The sequence below is a fragment of the Fukomys damarensis genome, unplaced genomic scaffold (assembly GCF_012274545.1).
Source record: "Fukomys damarensis isolate Sample0158 unplaced genomic scaffold, DMR_v1.0_HiC HiC_scaffold_4, whole genome shotgun sequence".
NCBI classification, from domain to species: Eukaryota; Metazoa; Chordata; class Mammalia; order Rodentia; family Bathyergidae; genus Fukomys; species Fukomys damarensis.
In genome coordinates, this window is record NW_022900916.1 from 25,200,349 (window position 1) to 25,220,461 (window position 20,113).

A 20,113-nucleotide genomic window follows, 5' to 3' on the forward strand; every position below is an offset into this window, starting at 1 on the left:
AAAAAAAAAAAAAAAAAGACTCACCCATGGAATCAGGAATGAAAAGGGTGAAATCACAATAGATCCTGCAGAAATCCAGATCTTCAATACCTACACTTTGAGAACCTATATTATAGCAAGATGAAAAGCACAGATGAAATACAGATTCCTACAGACATGAACCACCAAGCTGAATCAAGAAGACAAAAAATTCTAAACAAACCAGTATCAAATAAAATTGAAGATGTGATTAAAAACCTACTAACAAAGAAAATCCCAGACCCTGACTGATTCACTGTGGAATTCTACAAGAAATTTAGAGAAGACTTAATGTTGCTACTTGTCAAATTCTTTAATGAAATTGAAAGGAAAGCAATAATCCAAAATTCACTCCCAGAAGCAAGCATTACCCTGATACAAAAACCAGACAAGAAACTGATAGAACTTTTGTAAATAATCTAAAAATCTATGAAATTTTAGGAAAATGTAAAATGACTTCTGTCTTTGACAGCAGTCTGCTTTGTTTAGTTCAAAATTAAGAGTCACTGGAGACACTGACTGTGAAGTAGGACATCTGGCCTCATCCCTGACCTTGAACACCCCCTTCTTGTGCACTAGAATAGATAGCTAGAGAAATCTGAAGGTAAACTCCCCAACTGCAAAGAACCATTACGTCTGGGTTACAGTTAACTATCTTGTGGCCATGATGTAAAATGAGGAAATGAAATGTAACCACCTGAATGAGACCAGAACTGTAAAACTCTGTAAAAGAGGGAGCTGCAAAGGAGGAGAAGGTCGATCACTGGCACTGCCTTTTTGAATGCAATCAACAACTTTTCATTATTTCACTGCCATTCAGCTCGTCTCTATGTGCGTGTCACTTGCCAATTCCTTCTGCAACAGAACCAATCAAAAAAGAGAACTACAGGGCAACAGAACCAATCAAAAAAATCTCCCTAATGAACATAGATAAAAAAATCCTCAATAAGATACTGACAACAGAATGCAGCAAATCATCAAGAAGATTATACACCATGACCAAGCAGGATTCATCCCAAGGATGCAGGGATGGTTCAACATATGTAAATCAATAAATGTAATATAGGGCTGGGGATTTAGCTCAATGGTTCCGCCACCTGCCTAAAAGTGCAAGGTCCTGAGTTCAATCCCCAGTGCCCACAAAAAAAAAAAAGAAAGAAAGAAAGAAAAGAAAGCAATATACTATATTAAAAGAACCAACAACAAAAACCACAAGATCATCTCAACAGATGCAGAAAAAATGGCTAACAAAGTCCAACACCCATTCGTGAAAAAAACCCTACAGATAATTGGAATAGGTGGTCCTTATCTCAATCTGATAAAAGCTAAGACAAAACAACAGCCATCATCATAATAATAAGTGGACAAAAAACAAAGGCTTTTACTCTAAAATCAAGAAAAAGACAAGATGTCTATTGTCACCACTCTTATTCAATATAGTTCTGGAAATATCAGCCAGAGCAATTAGACAAGAGAAAGAAAAGGAATATAGGAAAGGGAGAAATTGAATTATCAATATTTGTGGACGACATAATACTCTACACTAGAAGATCCCAAAAATTCTACCAAAAGACTTTTAAATTTAATAACCAAATTCAGTAGCTAGATACAAAGTCAACACTCAAAAATCAACAGCATTCCTGTACACAGGTAATAAACTCACTGAAAGAGAAATCAGGAAAAAACACCTTCCACAATAGCATCCCAAAAATTGAAATACCTAGGAATCAATCTAAAGAAGGGAGTAAAAGACCTTTACATGGAAAACTACAGTACTCTGAAAAAGGAGATTGAAGAGGATATCAGAAAATAAAAAGACAGCCCTATCCTTGGGTACGAAGCACCAATATAGTGAAAATGGCCATACTTCCAAAACTGTTCTACAGCTTTAATGCAATCCTGATCTAAATACCAACAGTATACCTCACAGAATTCAAGAAAACAATCCTAAAATTCATTTGGACCCAAAAGAGACCTAGAATACCAGCAGCAATTCTGGACAACAAAGGCAAGGCAGGGGGCATCATAATTCCTTGCCTAAAATATAATTCCTTACTAGCCTTGTAGTAACAAGGCTACAGTGATAAAAGAGCATGGTACTGGCAAAACAAACAAAAATAAAACCAGAACCAAAGATCAGTGGAACAGATGAGAAGATGCAAAAACAATTCCAAACATATTCAGCAACCTTATCTTTACAAAGGAGCCAAACACCTTCAATAGAAGATAGGCTCTTTTTGTCTTTCTTTTATTTGCTGTACCAAGGATGAAACTCAGGACCTTGTGCTTGCCAGGCAGATGTGCTGCCCCTGAACTACATCCCCAGCACAAGAAGATAGACTCTTTAATAAATGGTGCTTGAAAAACTGGCTCTTCACATGCCAAAGATTGAAACTAGACCCATATATTTCACTAACCTAAAATCTAAGTTGATCAAAAATCTAAATATTAAAACCAAAACACTAAATCTGTTGGAGGAGAGAATAGGTAGAACACTTCAGGAGTAGGCAAAGACTTCATGAACAAAACCCAGACCTCAAGGGAAGGTACTACAGAGAATCTAACAATTAAGATCTCATCTTACTAAAAAGTGCACAGAAAAAGAAATCACCAACAGAGTGACAAGACAACTCACACTGTGGGAAAAATTTTTGGACAGCTCTTCCTCAAAGAAGTAACATCCAGAATATATAAAGCACTCAAAAAAATCAGACCCCCAAATTTAAAGACCTAATCCAAAAATGGGCAACTAAAATGAATAGGCATTTCTCAGATGAAAAAGTAGAAATGGCAAATAAACATATGAAAAAATGTTCAACATCACGGGTGATCGAGAGATGCAAATTACAACAATGCTGAGATTCCACCTCGCTCCAGAAAGAATGGCTGTTATCAAATTTGTTATTTGTTAACCAATTACAAATGCTTGTGGGGCTGTGGGGAAAAAGGAACACTTTTTCCACTGTTGGCAGGAGTGTAGGCTGACGCAACCACTGTGGAAATCAGTGTGGAGAATTCTCAAAAAACTAAAGCTAAAGGTTCCATTTGACTCAGCTATTTCCCTTCTTGGTATCTTCCCCAAAGAATTAAAAGCATCATACCACAGTGATATATATGCACCCATGTTTATAGCAGCATAGTTTTTAATCGCTAAACCTTGGAAACAGCCCAAATGCCCATCAATGGATGAATGGATAAAGATGTGGTTTTTATACAATGGGGTACTTTTCTTCCATAAAGGAGAAACTGAAGACATTATTAAATGGATGCTTTGGGGGGGGGTGCATACTGAGACCATGCTCTGAAGTGAAATATATCAGACACATTGTAAATATATGGTTTCTCTTGTATGAGAAACCAAAAGTATAAATAAGGACCAAAATGTATGGATATTGGGAAATGGGAAGAAAATGTTCAAAGGAGAAGGGAAACAAGGAAGTGGGGAGGGGACAAGAAAAAGGAGACAAGGAAAAAAAGACTGGAAGACTTTCTGAAGGCTTTCAGAGATAAAGAGAGGAAAATGGTTTAAGGGAGGGGAGAGGAATAGGAAGAAAGGAAGAAGCACGATATATCATGTAAAGGTATAAATACCCTAGCATGAATGTTATCATTATGTATATCTAAAATATACCAGAATAAAAGAAAAAGTAAAAACAACAACAAAGACTTCGGAAATATGAATTCTTAATATAGGATTTCACTTCTCTTAAAATATTCATTTTTCTAACACAGGAATAAAACAACCATACAATGGAATCAGAAAGTTGACTAAATCCTGAAATCTTTTATTTCTATATTTTAAAGAGTTAACTATTCACTGTAGGAATTTTTGTTACATAAGCACCCACATAAATGAGAAAGATGTCCAGAAATCCGCTTAGTCCACCACTGTCACATGAGAGGCTTTGCTGACCAGAGTGTGTCGCCAGCAGAGGGAGAAGAAAGAGTTAAAGGAACGTCTTACAGACATGGAATGAGGGTACAGAGCAGCGAATGACCAGGCACAGAGCAGCCAGCGGATGGGACCCATGTGAACTTCCCTAGCAGAGCTCCATTACTCTGTTAGCACACTGGGGCTTTTGACAAATGTCACCGTAACAGAAGTGCCATGGATACTTCTGCCCTATACCTAACCCTATGACAAATGTGTCCACTTGTAATAGAGAATCTAGGGGATATATCAGAATTTAAGTACATATACTCTCAAATTCCTACGTTAGGTTTTACCTCTGCCCCTAATTTTTGTAGTATTAAATTCTATAGATATTACAAACATTTGACCTAAAAAGTCTTTAGAGATCAGATTTGTCACTGAAGAGATTAAAAAGCAGAGCCAAGAGGAGTTGTCCTTCACTGACACCAACTCATAGCAGGAGCTGGGTACAGATCTATGCTCTGACTCTGGGCTCTTCCCCCAGACTCCTTTAGCATCCAGGTTCAAATGCTCCAGCTACTCCAGATTGGTTTTAGCTATGTGGAGGAAGCTTGAGATAAGGCATAATGAATCGATTCCAACTTGAGATTTTTTTTTAAGGTCTTGCTATGTGACCCAGGCTGCACTGATGCTGATCTTCCTGCCCCAGCCGCCCAAGTAGCTGGGACAAGCACGCACCACTATGCTTGACTTATATTTCATTAAAATACTGGTGGCTATCCTCCTATCAGTTACATGGTTCCCAGCCCAAACATACTTAGAAATAGCAGTGCCAGGAGAAGACACGGATGCTGCTGACAGTAAAGGCAGAAACACCAAAAGGGCAAGAACTCAGAACACCTATCAGCCTGGTGCACTCCAGGACAGGGAAAGGAAATTCTCATTCCTAAAGAGATTAATAAGGCAGGCATGCTGGCGTACATCTATAATCCTAGCACTCAGCAGGAAGATCACAGCAAATTCAAGATCAGCTTGAGCTACACAGAGACTGAGTTAAGAGAGACAGAGACAAAGAAAGACAGAAACAGACAGTATGCTGGAGGCAGGGGAGAGACTGGGTGAATGGCCAGTGTTCCCTGCAGAATTTCAGTGTGCTTTTACGCACACATTATTCTAGGCAGTGATATAATGGAATCCTCAACTTTTTGCACTTGGTCATTTTCCCTCAATAAGTATAGGAGGTATCATTCAAAATATAAACGAGTTAAGCAGGGCGTGATGGCGCACGCCTGTAATCCCAGCACTCGGGAGGCTGAGGCAGGAGGATCGCTGTGAGTTCGAGACCAGCGTGGGCTACATAGTGAGTTCCAGGTCAGTGTTAAGCACATAGTGAGACCCTGTCTCAAAAAAACAAAACAAAATATAAACGAGTCAGGGCTGGGGATTTAGTTCAGTGGTGCCACTGCCTGCCTTACAAGCACAAGGTTCTGAGTTCGATCCCCAGTACCAAAATATAAACAAGTCAAACAAGATAGGACGGGGCCAGGGATTGAGCTCAGCGATGCCACCACCTGCCTTGCAAACACTAGGTCCTGAGTTCTATCCCTGGTACGAAAAAAAAAAAAAGATAGGGATGTACAACCAAACACATGACAGAAGATTCCAGAATGATGATTTTATTTTAAATGAGCCTACCACCAATTAGTGTTGATTTGATAACGCAACTGAATTATGACTACTTTCAAAATTATTTCTTGTGTCAGATGTCTGCTGTGTTGCAATTATTTTTATACTACCCCTTGTTTCTTATTTCTGACCTTAGGGAAAATACCTGCAAAGGACAGATATAAACCAAAGATTTATAACACAGATTTACAGTGTTTGCAGATACATGTGTGCGCACATGTACACACACACAAACAGAATTGTGAGCAAAACTATCTCAGCTCTCTAAAAACCTACACCCAAAATGAAAACCATGTCTGATCTTTCAAAGTAGTTAACTTTCAGGTGATAAAGAAAGCCTTTATAAAATCCTTCCCTTTGATGTTTGAAAATAATTAACTTCTCCTCCTCCCCTCCTTCAATGTCAAAAACTTTTTTTTGCTTTTTGAGACAGGGTCTCACTTATCTTCTTATATTTAGAAATGTTGGTAACTACCACCTAAAATCTTCTACACACATAACTGTGTCTACTACTTTGACTTGGGTCAAATGGGAAGGTTTTACTGACAAGAATGGAGAAAACACACTGAATGTAACCTCAGGCAAGATCAGATGGGCACAAAGCCTTAAGGTTTTTCACAATAGCACTGAGTGTCACACAACTGGGGTACTGAAAGCTTGACCAAATTCCTTTCAATAACAAAGAAAGCCATGCCAAGTGATCTTACCTCAAACTGTGGGTAGGGAGGCGTCATTGCCGAAGGGGGCCCTGAGGTGGGAGGCGGCATCCCTGAAGTGGGTGGGAACAGACCCAAGGCATTCAGATTTAAGCCAGGAATTAAATGTGCTTGAAGCTGCAATGGTAAAAGGGTCCTTTAATTTGACATTAGAAGACTCAAGGAAAAGTGAGCATTTTTAAGTGACAGTATTCAGTAATGAATTTAAAAAGTGGATCACTATTCAAATTTTAGAACAAAGCAGATGTTCCAAGTGACTATAGTACAGTTTACATCTCTTGGTATTTTTAAATCTGTGGGGCTGGTCTGTCGCTGCCTTGAGGGCAGAGAACCCCCTCATTTCCCCAGGACCAGCTCAGTGCTGGGACAGAACTGCACTGTGCACCTTGGCCACCCCACCACCCCATCACCCCATCTGGAAGGAAATCATGCTTTAGTTGAATAGTAAGCAAACGAGATTTGCTCTTTGAAAGTTATACCACGGACACAAAAACAGCTGTGAAGAGATCTTTACTTCTTTGGCAAAACTAGGCACTTGTGGGTCTTAGAGGCCTAAACCAAAGTCAAATTCACTAGAAATCAGGTCCTACCCACACGTAACAACTACAACTAAACAGATCTTTGGAGTGGATACAGGGCCAGAGAAAGGATTTTTTCAAAACTGTAGGAATTTAAAAGTTAGCGAATAGAATTAAGACTGTACTTGACAATCTTTTTAAAAGTCTGTGGGTTTGGTTTTAGTCTCAGCTGCTTCTGAAACAAACATTTAAAGCAGCAGCGATAATGTGAAGACCAGCAGGCCATTATGTGGGGTAAAATGATTGGCACTGTAGGCTCTTCTCACAAAAAGTGGTATTTTCACATTTCCCTTCTGTCAGGTTTACTGTTTCATGACACGCTCCACTAAAGAACTTCACCAAATCATTTATTTCAAAATTTAAGACGGACTTTTTTTTAAGATGGGTCACACTATGTAATTGAGGGTGACCCTGAACTCACTATGCTCACTATATAGCCCAGGACGGCCTCGAACTCATGGCAATCCTCCTGCCTGAGCCTCCAGAGCAATGGGATTATAGGGAACCACACCTGGCTATTGTCTGAAATTATCTTTATCTCTACAGTTTATGTTTAACCAAGTAAGTTTTAAACTTAATGTTTTAATTTTGTATTTATTTTGTGGTGCTAAGGATCAAACCCAGGGTCTCACACATGATAGACAAGTGCTTTAGCACTGAGCTACACTTCCAGCCGCTAAGCTTGTATGCGGTGTGGGGAGGTAGTACTGGGGATCTTGCACTTGTGAAGCAGGTGGCAGAACCACTGAGGTAAATCCCCAGCCCTAAACTTGTATTTTTAATAGCTACTATAGTTCTAGTAAGCATGCAAGATAAATTATAACTCCATTTCACAGATGAGGAAAAAAGCTCAGAGAAACTGAGTAAATTGTCCAAAAGAACAAAGCTACAGCTCATCAGTCATTGGGCTAAGATTCAAATCCAATTCACATACCTCTGAAGCCCACACTGATTTACCATAAGGGCAATATTAACTTTTGTAGATAGATACTGGCCTCTCCTCAGATAAGGAAACCACAGCCTACAAACTAGTGTCAAACACTGTCATCTTTTCTATGCCAGGGACTTTGCACGGTGCTAAAAATCTGTTAAAACGATTTCTCATGACATCATCACTAAAGAAATTAACATTAAAACAATAAAAACCATCTTTTAACTATTTATCAAAATAAAGACATGTCCTTCATTTAAAACTAACATTCATGGAAGCAATATCATTTTCATAAGACTCCCTGATTTTCTTCATTATCTCTTCCTCAGCTTTGGCACATGTTTCAACACTGCCTTTAACAGTAATGGTGCGTTCCGGATTATACAATGTCAGCTCCTGCAATCTGCAGATTGACAAAGAGGAGAAGGAAAAATATGGAAATTACAGAAGGAAGAGTCAATAATTCAAGCACAGATGGCAGTTAAAACCAAACTCTGTTATAATGGACATGTAAAAGTAAGTGGTCAAATATGACAAGAAATGAGAAAGCCCCCAAAGATAGAAGTCCAAAAATTGTAAAAATGCAAGAGAAGAAAATATTTCCCCTTCCACCCTCTCAAACATTACTGTGTATAGTTAATTAAGTTCATGTCTTATAAACAGCTTACTTCGTGACCATTTAAAGGTCAATCATTTTCACAATTTAATAGAGAATTGAAATGGACTGATTAGAAGGATGTACAGTTGTTGTACAGATGTAGAGTATACAGTTTTAGTGTAAACTCATGCAACTGTATTTTCTGGGACACTAAGCAAGGAAAACACATGGAAAATTCCTAAAAGGGCATCCAGAATTCTTATGTCTCAACTTAGTGTATTTTTAGAATTTAAAGTAGGCTGGGGAAAATAATATAAATCAATCCACCTCAACTAAGTGTTTTCTTTTTCATGGCACAGGATTGAACCCAAGCCTTTGCAATAAACCACATACATCTCCAGACCTTTAGCATTTTGAGACAGGGTCTCCTTCAGTTGCTAAACTGCCCAAATGGGTTTGAATTTTCAATCCTCCTGCCTCAGCCTTCCAGAGAGCTGGGAATACAGGTGTGTGCTACCACACCCAGCTCTACCTTGACTACATTCTTACAATGGTCCACCGATGACCATTTAGAGTACAAAAATGACTGAAATTTCCTGCTTGATCCAGATCCTGGCAAAGCTTCAAAATCTACTAACAATTCTGAGAACATCTAAGCTTAAACTGGTGAACAGCACTGGAGGAAAAGTAATGCGAAAGAAGCACAATGGAGAACAGGATTAGAAAATATTTTGAAAGGACAAGCCATATCAGCACAGCTTTCTTTTATATTCTTAGAGTTAAATTATTATTTTCACTAGTGGCAAAATGTTGAGTCAAATAAATGGGGTATTATTCCTTAAATCTTTCTCAAACTTGCAAAAACTGTAAAACAACTAGATAATGAAGAAAGTGAAGTCTATTCATTTTACACTAAAGAAACCCATATCTTCAATCTCAACCCAGCCCTGCCTACCTAGCATTTTGTATTACAATTATTCTTTTTCTGTTCCTCAGTCTCTTCTCACCTTTCTGGGGACTCTAATGGAATCTAAGGTTAATCACCCTCAAGAAAAAGAAAAACCTTTCCATATAGCTGCAGAGCATTTGTGGGCTCTTGGTGTGGTAGCTGCCTCCAAGATGAAACCTTTCTTCAAGTTTACTGCATCCCTTCACACAATGAAGAAGGCTGGCTCAGGTAAGCAGCGTTAGGAAAATGACTGTTTTCTGAGGCTCTGCCATGATGCAGCTTGCACCCTGCTGTGTCTTGGACCTCTCCCTCTGGGAGAAGACACAGCTGCTGCCTGAGAACACTCACCCAAGCAGCTCTGGAGGCCCAGGTGGTGAGCAGCAGAAGCTTCCCCAACAGCCAGCAGCAGTGAGTGGCATTAGGAGACCCTGAGCCAGAAGCACAGGCCCTCAAGTCCTGACCCACAGAAACTAGCTAGCAATATACATTGGCTGTCAAACCCCAGAATAACTTGCTACACTGCAAAGGATGATAAACTATATTGGTTATTTTGGCTTTGGGAATTAGTGTCAGAGAACATCAAGATTTCTTCTAGAATGTTATTCCTGCCTCTTTCATAACAGCAGATAATGCTATCAATATGGGTTAGGAACAAGTAGTAGGCAACAGACCGAGTGAGAATTGATATCTAAGTGTAACAACGAGCTGAAGCAGCTGGGAAGAAGAGAAAAGTGGAAGCACAGTAAAGCATACAGCAGAAAAACAATGTGCGAATGTTTTCCAATCCAAAAGCAAGGCAGCACTTACGGAGATATTGTGATTTTAGTGTCTGTGTCCTGCTCAATTTTTTTAAGGTTTCTTCCTTCTTTACCAATAAGACGGCCTACAAAGTTATTATGGGCTAAAATCTTCAATGGGATTTCTTCTGTGCTATAGATTAAAAAATGATCATAAAAGTTAACTTCCTCTTTGATAAAAAGATAGTATTCATTCATTAAACATTTCCTACCTACCATATGGGAAATGCTATGTTAGGTACATGCTGACAATTGGCTTGCATTCTAGGAGTGCATAAATAGGGTGAATACCTCAGCAAGAGGAATTAATTTTTAAAATGGTTTTTCTTTCATTCACCTCAGACAGTATTCTACCTTCTAAGACAGACTCTCTTACTCAGATCTATATTCCTAAACCCCTACTACCAGAACGTAATGTACAGAGGCAAAATAGTGCAATCGCAGTAAAAATTGAGAAGTACATGTCTGCAGCACATGCACAATTTGCAGAAGGAAATGAAAATCAACAGCAGTTACACTTTGGGGGAAAGAACAAGAGCAGGAAGTGCAGGCTTTCACTTTGCATTCTATACCTTCTGGAATTTCTAAGTCAGACACATATCACCGTTTTAAAATGTCACTGGCATTATTGGATGGTGGGCTTTCCCTTGAATTTTCTCTATCCTAAAAAATAATTACATTCTTATAATACAGCACTCATCTATAACACCATCACTAGGACATATTTAAAGGTTTCTACAAATGAAGTACTGGTGATGAGGTTCTCAGGCTAGAACTCTAGAGGCTCACTCTGGATTCCACTTTCAGTGCACTGCTCTTCTACATTAAATTGGTATGGAACCCAACCTCCACTCAAAATCCTATGCAAGAGATATTAAGCGTTCCAGGGCTGGGGATTAGCTCAGTGGTTCCAGCGCTTGCCTCACAAGCACAAGATCCCAAATTCAACCCCCCCACCACCACAAAAAGAGAGTTCCACCTAACACACTTCACTGAAAGTCCAGTCTACTCTAACACAGAACACTGACTTCCTCATCTGCACAGCCACTGCTGAGGGTTGGGGCCACACAGGGGACGAGGACAGAGCTCTACTGGGCTCTCAGTGAAGGATGACTCTGGATCTGGGGCCCCTGTCCAGTAAATCCTAGGTTGGTTTCCTATGTCCTCCAGCTGCCTTCTTCCACAGCTGGACTCTCTTCCCCATTATCAACTCTTGATCCATAACTACACGTGGATGAAAATGAAACATTTAAACACTTAAGAGACTTATGCTTCACAACCAAATCAATAGTGCCAACTACTGCAGCTCATAGGATTGCAATTCCCTTTGCTTATTGGCAATTCCCAAGAAATGTATAATAGAAATCCAAAAAAGACAGCAGATTAGTCCTCTGTACTCACAATTTTATATCTTGAGCTTCCTTATGCATAATCTCCAGAATAGACTTACAAGCTGCAGAGGTGCCTTCAGGGGTAGAGAGGATAGTAATTGACTTCTCAGCAGCCCCAGCATTCTCTTTACGATGAACATCGATTCTGGTAGTCATGCGCACAAGCAGAGAGGAAAACAGAACTGTTAGTATGTATTCACTAGAGCCTATAATTACAACTGCAAAGTCACTCGACTACTGAGAAGAGTGCATGGCTCATTTCCCTCCAGAGCAGAAACTCTCCACAAGCCGTCATCACTGAGAGATAAATTTTAATTCCAGGAAAATGCTCCTCTCTTTGCTCAGTCCAACTAAACAGAGATATCTTCTCATTTTGCCCAAGCTGTGTGCTTAAAGCTTCCTTTTAGATGCTACAGAACAAATATCTCACCCCACAGAGCCTAGGATTCAGACAAAAGGCTTTCCCCTGGGCTAAAACAGGAGCTTAGTGTATACTGAGGCTAAAGCCCTTGTTTGTACAGAACAGCCGCTGGTCACTATATGAGCAGATCTCACTTACCTGGCCTTGCTTTGCTAGGTTCCTTGGTTTACGAACCTAATTTTTTTACAATTTTGGGGAAGATGGCTGGTTTGTGTTTGTGTGGGAAAGATGGTTGTGGTTGTTTGGCAACCGATGCAGAGTTTGAGAACAGAAGCAAAATTCTGCTGAACGCTTTTGTTTGCAAACCAAATTGTTTGCAAACAAAAGTGTTGGTGAACAGAGGTGTCACTGTGCCTATTTTGTCTCCCTGATGGAGGGTGTGCAACAAATAGTTATGATATGGAACCAAAAGAGATGGCAATTCTGCTTCAAAAATAAGTAAATGGGCAACAGACTCAAATGATGTTCAGTTCACTAGTAATAATGTACATGACAGTTAAGATGTCACTCTCTTCCAGATCTGCAAATATTCAGAGATAAAACTAAGTGTTGGTGGGCTGGGGATTTGGCTCAGTGGTTCTGCCACCTGACTCACAAGTGCAAGGGCTCAAGTTCGATCCCCAGTATCCCAAAAACAAAAAACAAAAACCTAACTGTTGGTGAGATGAAGGGTAAGGTACATACCCACACCCTTGCGGGGGAACTTGCAGCAAACTGGCAGAACCCAAGAAAGGTGAAATGCTTACCACCGTTTGACTCAAAAATTCTAGTTAATGCACTGCCAAAGTGTGCACGAACCTAAGAATTATACTTCTCATAATATCTCCTACGACAGTCCCTCATATGTGGGCTAGGAGTGGCACTTCTCACCCTTGGCACTACTGATATTTTAGTTCTATTTTTTTTTGGGGGGGGGGATGACACATCCTACGCATGGTAGGATGTTTAGCAACATCTCTGGCCCCTACCTACTAGATGCTAGTACCACACCCTTCATCCAATTATAACAACCAATTATGCCTACAGATACTGGGGATCATCCCAGGTGAGAGCCATTGACATAACATTTACTGCAGCACTATTTTTAATAGACAAAATTAATTGTAATGTTTTAAAAGCTCATTAGAAAGGCATGGTTAAATAACAGTGTGTCTACATTGTACAGCTATGGAGTTTTCTTTTTCTGGCAGAGATCTAACACAGGGCCTTGCACGTGCTCAGCAAGTGCTCTACTGATGAGCTACATCCCCAGGATCACCAAACAGCTACTTTTAAAAAAGTGATTAAATTATACGTACTAACATAGTAAGCAGTCCTTGACCTTAAGTGGAAAAAAAACGCAAAACATATCACAATGACTTTGGGAGGGGGCAGGTACCAGGGATCAAACTCGGGTGCTTGCACTTGCAAGGCAGGCGGTAGAACCACTGAGCTAAATCCCCGGCCCAATGACTTCTTTACCTTAAGTTGCACATTTACCAGGCATGACGGCATATGCCTGTAGTTTAGCTACTCAGGAGACTGAGGCATGATGTCTGTTTCAAACTAGGAATTTGAGGCCAACTGGGGCAATATAGTGAGACTCCATATCAAAACAAAGAAAAAAACTACCTTTGTTACCAAATGCAAGGAACAAGTTCTATAGATATATTGTCAACAATGACTAACTCAAGGTGAACTAACACCTTTCTAGTTTTTAATTTGCCTATTTTGAATTAAATACAAAATAAGTTTATTGTTTTACAAAAAGTGTAAGAAAAAGAATCACTCCTGAATGTGTACTAGAGAAATTACGTAATTGCTGAGTGAATGAGTATGCGTATGAGAGTGTGTGTGTGTGTGTGTGTGTGTGTGTGTGTGCGTGTGCGTGTAATAAAGAGCTTAGATGTAGATGTCTTTGAGAGCTGCATAACTCATGGCCATGAGAATAATTTATCACATCAATAAAATAAAAGTTTGAATTTCGTTTTCCTAAATGTCTGGTTGAAAACTGAAGTTTTGTCTCAGAATAAAACATAACTAAAAATAAGAGTAATGTAGAAATGAAACAAAGTCTAGAACTAAAAAAAAAAAAAAGCTTTAAAATCACCCCTAGTGTCTTAGATAAGTCTCAGTCTCAAGAACCATCTTCCCAAACACTTCAATCTATCACTAGCACTTATCCCTTGTAACAAATTACTGTGTCCCTCCTTCTGTCTATTTCCACCCTTTCACTGTGTTAAATTCTACTAAACTCTGATCCCATGAGAAGGGAATGTTGCTTTGGAAATTAGGGTGGCCCTTGAGACCATTCCAGAAACCAAGGTTCTGATAATGATTAGTTTCAATGCCAAGAGTTAATTAGATCCATTGGCAGAGCTCCGCAAACGAATCTCAAATATAACTTCCCTTCTTCTCTACCCCTACTTCCTGTGTTAAACAAACAGCTCAATTTAAGTCATAGCTCTTTCATCTGACAAAGAAATGAGCAGCTCAAAAAGAAACAACTTGAATCTGCCCTAAGTCAAAATAGGGAAAAAAATGCTATTTCTGCAGGTAATGGTGGATCAAGGGGAAAAGAAGCTTTTAAATTTTTAAGATTAAAGTCAGACAAACTGATTTCAATACCTGCTTCCTTGTGAGGTCAGGGCCATGAATTTTGTACATAGGTACCCAGTACCTGATGTCTCCTGCTTCAAAGCAGGGAAAGTTAGGCTAGGGTGACATGAAGGGGTGGGGGTGGCTGGGCACGCGATCACCATTACATACAAGTCTTCTGAGTTCTGCATGAAAAAGGAGTCTGCCAGCTCAGTGCAGGTAAGGTGGCCGTGATGAATGTGAATATCTCTTAAGCCCAATGGGCCAATATAAGCAAGGGTCAAATACATAAGCAAAGTACATACAGCACTACAGTTCTATTTTCAGAGAAAGAGCATGCTTAATTCCTCAGCTAGAAAATAAAACCCTCTCTTTACTAAATTTAAAAGATAAAATAATCCAATCATCTCTGTAGCTCACAGAATGACACTGTTTGTACACAGGATCTTCAGGAAATGGGCACGCCAGATACATACTTGCAGCATGTTAGAGGACTAGGGTGGAGAGAGCTCATAACCAAGCTTCTTTGGGTCAAAATGCTCATCTACTGCACAAAAGTGTGTTTAGAAGGCACAACAATTGACATATACTGTGCTGGAACTTCCAGACTGAAAGCATCTTAGACACAAAGTGTTCAAGCACGGTTCTCATACAGCCACTGAACTCATCTGCCAATGGCCTTAGCACTGGGGCTACGGTGGTAAATACAAACATTTTCTACTTTCTACTCCAGAAAAGTTGGCTCCTTCATTTGAACAGAAATCTTCTAATACCTTAAAACTGGCCAGTTAAAACTATCAAATAAACCAGGCATGGTGGTACACACTTGTAAGCCCAGCACTTGGGCAGTTGAGGCAGGAGGATCACACCTGGGGGCTACATACTGACTTCAAGGCCAGTATGCTGAACTACACAATGAGACCCTGTCTCAAAAATGAAAGCAATTAATTCTAAAAACGATTAAACAAAATCATCCTGAAGAAAAAGCCATTATAAACCACATGGGTTAAATCACAGGATGAATTTACACCATAAGGTGAGCAAATCTTTACTGAAGGAAATAAGACTGAAAAAAACATCCAGGCCACAGAAGAATGGACTGACAGAGAGAGAGACTTCCGACAGCACTGAAGGCTGGCAGGAAGTAGGGAGCGAGGCCCTGAGAGACCTATAAGCTGCCCATTTGTCTGCGAGGGCTTTTTCCCACTTGAAGGGAATCAGGTATCATTTCTTTTCCATTCATGTGTGAAAATTTGAGGTTCCTTTTGAGGTTTTATACAAATGAACACTAAGATATCAAATCACAGTTTGGGTTTTTTTTTTCATATACTCATATACTATACAAAAAAGGGCTCCCAACCCTGTTCAGAGGGCCCAAGTACCAGAACAGTACATTCTGGATTAAGATTCAAAGGAGAAGATATTAGTGCCCATCACATACTCACTGCTACTCACTTGGACTGCGTCTGTTTGGTGATGTTCCGAATGGTGGCACCTTCTTTTCCTATAATGGCTCCAACGAACTGGGTGGGAACCAGCAGGCGCAGAGGTAAGTCACATGGTTTCTGCCTGGACACAGAGCCTGGGGAGCCCTGCCTCGATGAGCCTCTCTGCCCGAGACCACGGCGGCCGCGGGGCTGCTGCGAGGGGGTCTGCTGGGCAGCCACTTCATCAGGGATGTAGGCAACTTTCAAGGTGAAATTCTCCAACTGGAATCCATTCAGTTTGTCTAAGGCTCTGAAAGTTCACAAGAGGATAGGGAGGCAAAGTTCACTCCACACGCAGCAAACCCAAGCACACATAATCCACCACCACCCACACCTTTCCTTTGAAGCCCACATGGGGGTAAAAGGTTGATAGGTTTCTAAAAATTAATGGCTATCTACCAATGAAAAGTAGAAAGGAAAAGGGCTGGAAACTTAGCTTAGTGGCACCGCACCTGCCTCAAAAGCTCAGGGTCCTGAGTTCAATCCCAGGTACCAAAAAGATAAATAAGAAAGAAAAAAATTTGTTTTTTCTAACTCTTCAGTGAGTTCAATACAGGAAGTTAATAGCAGCTTAGAAATACTCAAGTGGCAAGATGAAGATAAAGAGCAATTCTTATCCCCAAATCAGAATGGAAAAGACATTAGAAATACATACCCTCCTCAGTTTATCCTCTAAAATATGTTTTAAGCATTTAAAGAATCAATAGACAAGCATCTCCCAACCATTACAGAAGACAGAATTTAGTATTCAAGATAGTCACTCACTCAATGAAATTTGTTTTATTATGGACTAATTGCTGAGAAAACAGTGGTCCCTGATCTTAGGGAATTTATGATCTAATTTGGAAAGAAAGGCAGGGAACTGATGAACAAGAAAGAGAATAAAGAGAAAAAAAGAAGAGGGAGGTTATTTTCTATCCATCCATCACATTATGTATCTAGTTGGGGAGAATTTTGCTTTCTTCCCATTTTCAACTCTATAATATTTATATGGAAAAGCACCCAATTCTTAGGCACACATCCAGGCACAACACACATCCAGGTCTACAACAAGAACACCTGAGCGCCCCCAAAGCCCACCAGGTGCTTCTTACAGTAAGCACCCCCACCCTGACTTCTACCACCACGGATTAGTGTCACCTATTTTAAATTCTAAGTATGAGGATACATGCTATGTACTTGCTAGTGTCCAGCACCTTTTATTTATCATTAAAACGTTCATCCAAACTGTTGTGTTCTATCTTAGCTACATATTTTAAAAGGAAAAGAGCATATAGGGTATACATACAAGATTTCAAAAGTACCCCTAATCACACATCTAATAATACATATATAACTACTCATCGCACAACAAAATGGAAAACTAAAAAGGTCCCACATATTTTAACTAAGTTACCCGACTGCACCAGTGGGACCTGAATTCAGCACAAGAAAGAAAAGAAAAACAAGCACAAAAAACCCCGCTCTCCAGTAGCTACATGTGGTCATTTCTAGCTTATATGTTTATCTCTTAAGTTGAAGGTGTACTTCTTTTCTCGACTTACATGAAAACGAGGTAAAAATAGATTGTTAGGAGCATGTAATAGGAGAGACCAGGCAAGCAGGCACCAAGGCTCCCTGACCATCTCAGACCCACATGCTGCCTCTTTCCTCACTTCAGTCCTCAGTGCGTACAAGAGCCCTCACCATCAGAGACCCCAGTCACACAGAAACACAGCAGGAGGGGCTCTATCATCACCAGCAACCCCTGGGCTCCTGCCAGTCAGCTGTGGACTGTGACACCTCTGCAACGGACCAATCCTTTCCATGTTTACAAATGTGGGGACATGCTTAGTCTCTTCTTCAAAAGCCCAACGGGTCATGGTGTTCACTGGCTTGTGGCTTTTCTCCAAATACAGTGCCCTGATATATTCCCGTGTCAGCAGACCTTCTTTTCATAAGCATCAGAAGACAACAGGTACATACTGTACCTCACCAGTGTCCTGATGGAACCATAACATACCATGCTTTGCTATCCTGCCCTGCTCTCCTTTTAAGGGAATGTGGATTAGGACCCTAGAATAATTGTATTTATTTTTAAAGAGACAGCCAGCAATTGAAAACTTTTATTATTAATACTTACAAGTACATATTTATTATAGAAAGCTAGTTACTGAAGTTTGAAGCATATAAAGATTCAAAGCAACTTTACGCCTTTTTGAAGGTCAAGATATTGTTCATCATTCTTCAAAAAAAAGCAAAACCAAACCAGAACCAGAGCTCCTGAATACAGTGGTGCATGCCTGTAATCCCAGCTATTGGGAGGCTGAGGCAGAAGAGTTGCAACTTCGAGGCCAATCTAGGCAATTTAGCAAGACCCTGTTTAAAATAAGAATTAAAAGGAGCTGGGAATATAGCTCAATGGTAGAGTGTTTACTAGTGTGTGGGCACTGGGTTCAAAACACAGTTCTGAAAGGAGTTTTTTAAAAAAGCCTGAAACCAATGAAGGAATCAGCTGCATCTCAAAGCAGTACCAATGTTCACCAATATCTTTTCCCATTTTAAAACAGAGTACTGCTAGCTTCAGAAGTCCGTTTTGACTTTGGAATTAAGCCAATAAATAATGTTACAAAAGGGATTAATTACTTCATGAGTGACACAGAAGTACAGAGTCATCCTGTTTTCCATGTAAATAAACACATAATTAGCAGGTGCTTCTGTGTAGTATGGATCTAAAGTCACATGATTTCCAAGAAATAATTCTCAAGTGTGTGTGGGGGGGTCTACATTTCACTGTGCTGCTTTAAAAAATATATATATATTTCTCTTGGAGGAGAAAAGAAAAGATCCTGTCACTCAGGAGGTTGGTGGCACTATGGGCTACGGAGGTCCCAAACTCGGGCTGCTCCAGGCAGAGAGCAGACAGCTCTGCTGTGTGTGCCTGGTGCTCAACCCCTCAAACAGAGCTCCAAACTTGGACATGGCTGAAAAGTGTAAGGGTAACCTAACTGCAGAGCAATGGCTTTTTATAACAAAAGATCTTCAGTTTATCAATTTTAAATCAATATCTGAAATCTTTCAGTGGAGCAAGTGTCATATTCAGCTATGTTACTTGGTGGCCTAAGTTCTTAGGGAGACTTTTAACAATGTTTTCACCAAACACACTGTGCAAGACATGAAACGAACAACTGTCATCGAAACTATTCAAAACACACATTCAGTTCAACAAAACTTGAGGACATTTATCCAACATTTGTATTACTCAACTCCACTCTCATGCTATTTTAAGAATCATGCACAAGATGCTGAGTAATTTTGCCGACTGACAGCACTTTACTGTTCAATGGAGTGGACTACATCTTAGAGTGGAAAAAGGCCTTGATAGAACAGGTGGCTTAACATGAGGGTGAGGGAAAGGCAGAGAAAGAAAGGAGTCAGAGAAGACAAACTTCCCCAGGACACCCTATATACTGACCCGAAGGGTGAGCAGGAAGATGGATGATTAGAGACCAGGATTCTACTCCAGCTTGAACACTAAACAGCCACGTTACCCTGCAAAGGTCACTTTCCTTCTTGGCATTAGCCTCCTCATCTGTCAAACTAAAAGATCAGGCTGCTGGTTTTTGTTTTTGTTTTCTGGGGCTGGGGCCTGAACTCAGGACCTTGCAAATGCCCAGCACACACTCTAGGACAGAGCTACACCCTGAGCATGTGCTCTGGCCCTGGGCAACACTCCCAGTCCTAAAAGTCTCCATTTTCTTATTCCCAGACATCACTGCTAGGTCTCAGACAGGTCCTAACAAGATGAAGTTTCCCTGTATTGAAAAGCCATAAATTCACCTCTCATTCAACAATGTTGTCTGCAAATCCCCACAAAAAACCGTGCTGACATTTAATCCTCATTGTGAGATATTTAGAAGGTAGAAACAAACCAGTTATGATATCTGGGTCCCTTGGGAGGTAGTTAAATGAAACCATAAGGGTTAGACCCTAATCCAATAGAACTGTGGCTTTATCAGAGGTGGCGGCGACACCTGAGCTAGGACAGACTGCCTTACCACGTGAGGCTCCACACCACCTCAGAGCTCTGCAGAGTCCCCAAGGGCAAGGA

General features: G+C 40.2%; 1 protein-coding gene across 3 annotated transcripts in view; it reads right to left on the reverse strand.

The window, feature by feature from the left end:
- The window catches only part of Igf2bp3 (insulin like growth factor 2 mRNA binding protein 3), a 141,520-nt gene that overhangs the window by 19,925 nt on the left and 101,482 nt on the right, over positions 1–20,113 (reverse strand). For all 3 annotated transcript variants that reach the window (XM_010641118.3, XM_010641117.3, XM_010641119.3), the window contains 5 exons: positions 15,992–16,273; positions 11,549–11,683; positions 10,158–10,280; positions 8,071–8,206; positions 6,286–6,411 (listed from right to left, as the gene is read on the reverse strand). In XM_010641118.3, the coding sequence (XP_010639420.1) occupies positions 6,286–6,411; positions 8,071–8,206; positions 10,158–10,280; positions 11,549–11,683; positions 15,992–16,273 (802 nt within the window). The remainder of the gene's footprint in view (positions 1–6,285; positions 6,412–8,070; positions 8,207–10,157; positions 10,281–11,548; positions 11,684–15,991; positions 16,274–20,113) is intronic.